Below are 6,861 nucleotides of genomic sequence, written 5' to 3'. Positions count from 1 at the left end.
GAGGGCAAGCGAGAGAGGAGGGTGGGTCAGCTCGGAAGGCCAAACCCACGCCCCGGGCTGACCCGCTCTGAGGCCGGGTGAGCCCGGGAGAGCCACGCTGGAGGCCTGGGGGGTGGGGTGGGCGTGGGGGCAGAGCCCCGCCACCCCGCAGCCCGCGGCCCGCCCCCAAGTCCGGCCTGTGATTGGCTTGGGGGGCGCGTGTGCCCGCCCCGGCGAGGCGGGGAGGGTCCCCTCTGGGCGCCGGGTGGGAGGAGGCGGAGGACTGGGCGGAGAGAGCGGGGGCCGCAGGGAGCGAGCGAGGGGGCGGGCGAGCCGGGTTCCGGAGATCGGAGAGCAGGCTCCGAGAGGGGCGGAGTGCTGCGGGCGGGCGAGCGGGGAGGGAAAGCCCGGCGGGCTCCGCGCCGCCGCCCGCTGCACGGCGCGCTCTCCGGACCGCCAACCCGTACGGCCCCGCAGCCTTCCGGGAAGAAGCGGCGCAGGCGGCGGCCGCAACGCGCGCTCGGGCTCCCTCACCTGCCGGCGCCCGGCGGCTCCCCCGGCGGGACGCGCGCAGGCCGGGCGCGGAGGAGGAGAGAAGACCGGCCGCCCGCGCCGCAGCCCAGCCGCCCGGGAGCGCCTCGGAGCCCTCGCGGGGCGCCGGCTCCATGGCGACCGGGCTCGGGGAGGAGATCTACGGACTTTCGGAAGATGAGGTGAGCGGTGTCCCTTCCCTCCTGGGACTCCCCGGGGAGTTCCTGTCCCGCGCCGGCAGGGGGTGGGGATCGGGCCGACCCCCGGGTGCGCGTCTCCAGCGCCTGCGGCGGAACCTCAAAGGCGGGTGTGCTCTGCGGTTGGGGCCCGGCTTGGCGGGGGGGTGGTCTTCGGGCCCTTCCGCCCGGCGCTTGCGCCCCCAAACCGTAGCGGTGCGCATTGTTTGTAAATAAAGCGGCGCGACGCCCTTCGAGCCGGGGTTCGCCCCGCTGCTCCCTGCTTCGGGAGTGGGAGGAAGGCGCGTGCGCCTCTCTGGCCGCCTGTTCCCCCTCCTCTCCCAGCAGCGTCTCCCGGGCTGTTGGGCAACTTTCCGCCTCTCGCCCCTCCAGCCCGGGAGTCCATGATGTATGTCACGTCTGGGTCTCGGCTGGGGGCCCGCGCCGCGCGGGGGAGCCGGGGGCCGCGGAGGAGCCTGAATTGTCTCCCCTTTGGAACTTTCCAGCGATCGAGTCAGCAAGTGCTCTTGATGAATGTGTGCTTATCACGGTGGGAGTAGGCGACACGCTCGAGCTGGGTGTGTCTGTCCCTTCGGCTTGCAGAGTCGAAACCAGGAGAGTGGATCTCGGGGTCTTTTCGGTGGGGAAGGACGGCTGGCGTGGTGGCAGGTGCTACTGGAAACTTGGGGGAAGCTTGCAGCCCTGCCATTTTTTTTTTTTTTTTCCTTTTTCTTTCCTCCCAAGGATTTAAAGCCCGGCACCTCCGGGGTAGAAACAAAAGCTCAATTGAGCTCTTTTATTAATAAAGCAAATCAGATAAGCCACGCCTCCAAGGCTGCCGGTTCGACTGGAAAGAGCTTTGTTTTTACCCTCACTCCTCGCAGTTTCCCACTCCTCCTTTTCGAAGCGATCCTAGTAAATCGCTGCTGAGCCCTCTCTCGACCAGCCACGCTCGGCTCTTATTGGTGTGTTGCGCGGCCAAAAAGGGGGGGTGGGAGGCCTGTCGCTGGCGCGGCGTGACCGGCAGGCTGGATGGAGCAGGTAGGAGGGGTTTGCCATCTGGCGGGGTGCGCGCTCAGGTCTGGCTCCCCTTTCGAGAGGTGAATTTACAACCCATGAAGCATTACTCAGCAGGGAGGTATTTCCTATCCTGGTTGTTCATTTCATGAAAAGTTGATGCCTGGAAACCCGAGGATTTCTGGCTTTCCCTTTCTTCCTCTCCTTTCTTTTCTGAGGTCCCCTCTTTCTCCGGGGTTGGGGGTGGGGTTCACGGAAGGCTATTATCTAGACCTGCCCACGTTATGGCTTCTCTCTCACCAGCTTTCTGGTATGGGGTGTGTGTGTGTGCGCGCGCGTGCTTTGTAAGTGTGTAATAGAATAGTTATCTTGGGGTGGGGAGGGTGTTTGGGGGTATGGCTTTTTTTTTTTTTTTCCTTAACAGCTAGGTAAAGCTTGCTGTGGTGTGTATTTTATCAGAGAATGATCGCAATGCAAATGTGTGATTTACGTTTTCGATTATTTTGCCATGCTGTGCTCGGGTAAAATAATTTCCTTTTTTGGAGCAGTCACCTGGGGATGGGTGAAAGGACCATTGTTTTCTTTTACCCAGGGGGTGCTGCTCTCCCCGGCAGGCTTCTCTGCCGGAGCTTCCCCTTTCACTCTCCACTTCTCCATTTAATGAGCAGCAGTAGATGGCAGGCAGCGAGCTTTTAGGAAGGTGCTGAGATACAGACATTCCTAAACAAAGGGCTTTTGAGGTATTGTGGGGGAAGACCGCTGCATTTCATCTTTGGTCTCTCTCGCTTTTTTACATGATTTTCAAAGCTCCCTGAAAAAAATGTATTACTATTAAGAGTGTTTTGGGAAATTTAACGGGATCAAGGAATGCTATGTACATCCCTGTTTAATCTTTCTTTACATGTGCATCCAGTGTCCCCTTCTACCTAGAGTGCATCTTGCCGCTTGAGTTAACACAGATCTTCTTAACTGGCGTCCAGTGTGAGAGTGAAGGATGAAATACAAACAGCATTGGGGTTTGTGTGTATATGTATGACTGGGTTCATTCCTGCATGTTGCTAGAGGGATGTTTGGGGCTGTATGGGGAGCAGCACGAGGTGACGAAGACATTTTATTGAGTGATGGCTGTGTCGCTAGAACTATTTAGATTCCACGCCCCCCACCCCCACCCCCTGCACGTTGTATTACAAAAGGCAACTCACATCTGTTGTGTTTTTTCAGCTTCCCCCGCCAGTGAGAAAATAAGGCAGGGCTGTTTTGATGACTTCCCATTTCTATGGTATTTGCTTTTTATGGGAGATTTTGCACTGTCAGGTTACCCTTTGGAAAATCAGGGAATGCCTTCGTAGAATATTAACAAATTGTGGAATTTGCACAGTTTGTTTGGTCTCTCTGAGTTAGTCTGTGTAAGGAAACAAATGACAGATCTTCACAGGCTCCGAAAGCAGACTGGCTGAGGCTGTTTTTTCCAGGCGTATTAAATACGGGTGTACCTCAGCTCGGGCACTCGATGTGCTGCAGGACATCACACAGGAGGAGGTTTTGATTGCCACACAGTTATCTTATGCACCTCTTAGCAAAATCGGTGTCCCTACCTGGCACATTTCTTAGAAGTAAGTTTGCTTTTTTCGTTGGAAGTTGATGGGAGAGCACTGTGTGTTTGGAGGGCACTCAGGTTTTGTATCCCCTCTCAGAAAGCTTCTTTAGCTGTAAGTGCTGCTGCTGAAGCAGTGGATGCCAAGACGGAGGACCTTGCTCCTAGTTCTCTCCAGCTTGTAGAATGGAAGGGATTAAATGTGGACTTTGCTTGTGGGAATGCACGTACTGTTTATTTTTTGTGTCTTTCCGGCTGAGGTTCCTCAGTGAGCTATTATTCCTATTTACTGGTTTAAATCGGGTCACCTTCAGGAAGCCAAATTTGAAATTGCCGTCAGGTGAAGGACTTTGGGTGTTAGATGAGCAGATTGGCCAAATTTTGTGATTCCGGGCCCAGCATCAGATTGGGTTTGGAATCCGAATGGTTGGACCAGTTGCGTCTGGCACGCTTCCTTGGCAGTTTTTTGTTTTGCTTTGTGTATTTATTTATTTAATGGCAATCCCGTAGCACATTTTGGCAGTTTACTTGGGAGTGTTACTGTTGATCTTCTGAAATCTTTTATTACAACATCCTTTCTAAGATTTTGGAAACCCTTTATGGAAGAGATTTTTGCTGGGTGAAATACTAAAGTCTCAATGACAGCTTTCTTATTAGATGTGCCATTTTTGGGGTGGTTACGGGGAGGTAAATGGCATAGAAATGAAGGCCAGGCTGACGTGGGATAGTCCTTTGACACCTTCCGTCTGTAATTTATGCAAACCAGCATAATTGGCGACGGTTTCATATGCTTTCTCTATACCTAGCACCATGTTAGGCCTTGATGTACTTGTCTCATTCAATCCTCATGAACCCACTGTGAGGCGTGTTAAGATTTACAGGTGAGGAATGGAAACTCAGAGATGTTAAGTGACCTGTATAAGGCCACACAGCGAGGAAGTTACGGAATTGGGCCCTGAACCCCGTTCTGTTGATCACACAGCCCTAGCTTTGAACATGCTTCCTCCCTTCCAACTTATCTTGAAAGGTCTTCATAGCTGGGTTGTTGAGGTTAATTTGCAATGGCGATAAACATCAGGAGTTGTAAACTGAATGACCTCTAGGTCTGCATTGACCGGGAGGCTTTCTTAGCATGGTCTCCATTGTGTTTTCAAACTTGGGAGTTTTTACAGAAAATGGTAAAAATCTGACCTCATTGGGGCTCCGTTCTCACCTGGCAACAATTAGTGGGTCCTAGGCGTCGCCCTGGAGATGTCCCCTACACCCTATTCTAGGTTTCTCGTTATTCGCTTGCATATAATTACCTCCTTCGTAACAAGCACTGAAGGTTGGCGCAGGTCTGTTTTCTTTAAGAGGCTGCCAACTTGAAGATGCACCATTATTTTACGTACCACTAAGAAAGAATGAAAAAAAAATTGCTGTCACACCGTGTTATACCATTAATTTCATGAAGCATCCTTATTTCAGGGTGTTTTAGAATTCGTGACTCCGATTAGAAACCTGAGATAACCCTGGGCCGTCAGTTTCAAATAATACGCCAGTCACTCAACACTTTCAAGTCAGTTGCTAGTCAGATTTTTGCCTTTCTGTTACTGCGAAAAGGGGTAGCACGTGGGAAATGGTCTTGACTGGACATTGGCAGAGAAGAAGCAGGGAGCCCACAAGAGAGGCCACCTGAATAGCCATCTGTAAGTAATTCAGAGTAGTCGTTAATTTTTTAAAAAGTGGTCTGTGTGTGTTTTCAAGAGATCACTTGGGAAACCCTGCATGCTGTCTCTGAGGCTGTGCAAAAGCGATCACAAGATTGCTTTTGGAAATTAGTTTAGATACTGTTTGGATCTAAGGGTGGATGCTGAAAAGCAGTTTTGTAGAGGGAGATAAGACTTGCCCATTTGTTCCAAGTCCAAATGCCTGAATCAGGCCTAGCAGTGCTGGCTGGTATGCTCTGGGCCCAGGACACGGGCTTACCCCGGTGACAGCCTGCATCATGATTGGTAACATTTAAGAAAAACTCTAAAAGGGCCTAGGTTTTATTGTGATATTTAAAAGCAGTTATTTTTCATTTATATATTTTTTTATGTTTGTTTATTTTTGAGGGAGAGAGAGTATGAGCAGGGGAGGGACAGAGAGAGAGAGAGGGAGACACAGAATCCCAAGCAGGCTCCAGGCTCCGAGCTGTCAGCACAGAGTCTGACGTGGGGCTCGAACTCACGAACTGTGAGATCATGACCTGAGCCAAAGTCTGATCGTAACCAGCTGAGCCACCCAGGCATTCCTGAAAGCAGTTTTATAAATGGGCAAATATAACACATTGTCTTAAATTCTACTCTCGTTAGATTTTTTATTTTTTTTCAGGAGTTCAATGGAATTTGTAGAAATCGATATTTTAATTTATATCCTCTTCAGTTTTATTTAGTCAGAATGTTCTGAATTCTCCTGTTACTGAAAAGCAGTTTCCTTAAGGAATAAAAATCATTTTGCCCAAAGGGGTAAGGACAGCATTAAAACAGAATCGTCAGACAATCCTGGATTCTTCACCATGGCAGAATTTGTTAAAAAAAAAAAAATTTTTTTTTAATGTTTATTTTTGAGACAGAGAGAGCATGAACGGGGGAGGGTCAGAGAGAGGGAGACATAGAATCTGAAGCAGGCTCCAGGCTCCGAGCTGTCAGCACAGAGCCTGACGCGGTGCTTGAACTCATGGACTGTGAGATCATGACCTGAGCCAAAGTCGGATGCTTAACTGACTGAGCCACCCGGGTGCCCCTACCATGGCAGAATTTAAAGGGAAGAGGTTGAATGGTAGCCGGGCATCTTCTCAGTGCGGTGAGGACCCACATCACCAGGAAACTTCCTTGCAGGGTGGTTCTGTGATTTTGGGAGCATCAATATGCTTGACGTGTAGTCAGGAGGAATCTCCAGGGAGAAATCCCGGGCATTAGAGAATGATGTCACACGCCATTGAGGGGAGAAACCTTATGCTCACTGCCTGTTTAATAGCCTTCCCGCATGGTGCAGTTATTTATTTATTTTTTTTTAATTTTTTTTAAACGTTTATTTATTTTTGAGACAGAGAGAGACAGAGCATGAACAGGGGAGGGGCAGAGAGAGAGGGAGACACAGAATCTGAAACAGGCTCCAGCCTCTGAGCTGTCAGCACAGAGCCCGACGCGGGGCTCGAACTCACGGCCCGTGAGATCATGACCTGAGCCGAAGTCGGACGCTTAACCGACCAAGCCACCCAGGCGCCCCCTGCATGGTGCAGTTCTTAAACAGCATAGCAGCATGGTAGTAGAGAAATCAATCAGTTTCGAGACATCGAGATCGTCTTACAATTCTTATTTTGAGTTAGAAGATCTGTTTTAACAGACTTTATTGGTGCCTCTGAATTCGGGGTCCTGGATGAATAGGAGGGTTTTCAAGTGTTCTTGATGTGGTGGGTCTTTGACGTGTTTTTGCCTTAGTGATCTATTTAATCGATAATAAAGCCAACTACATGATCTTTTGACAATCCGTATTAAAGAGGATCAACATGATATATGCATACTGTAACGATGAAAATAA

At 50.6% G+C, this 6,861-nt stretch overlaps 1 protein-coding gene across 1 annotated transcript in view; it reads left to right on the top strand.

Annotated features, from left to right (window-relative positions):
* The first annotated feature begins 384 nt into the window (after positions 1-384).
* Positions 385-6,861, top strand: part of NEDD4L (NEDD4 like E3 ubiquitin protein ligase) — a 342,953-nt gene continuing 336,476 nt past the window's right edge. Inside the window, exon 1 of the mRNA XM_047086375.1 lies at positions 385-692. Coding sequence (XP_046942331.1) covers positions 645-692 — 48 coding nt within the window. The 5' untranslated portion in view covers positions 385-644. The remainder of the gene's footprint in view (positions 693-6,861) is intronic.

This window comes from Lynx rufus, unplaced genomic scaffold (assembly GCF_022079265.1).
Source record: "Lynx rufus isolate CCGP_SWC_20201006 ecotype Redwood Valley unplaced genomic scaffold, mLynRuf1.p SCAF_20, whole genome shotgun sequence".
Classification (NCBI taxonomy): Eukaryota; Metazoa; Chordata; class Mammalia; order Carnivora; family Felidae; genus Lynx; species Lynx rufus.
Note: the sequence above shows the minus strand (reverse complement) of the source record. Positions and strands in the feature narration are given on the sequence as shown.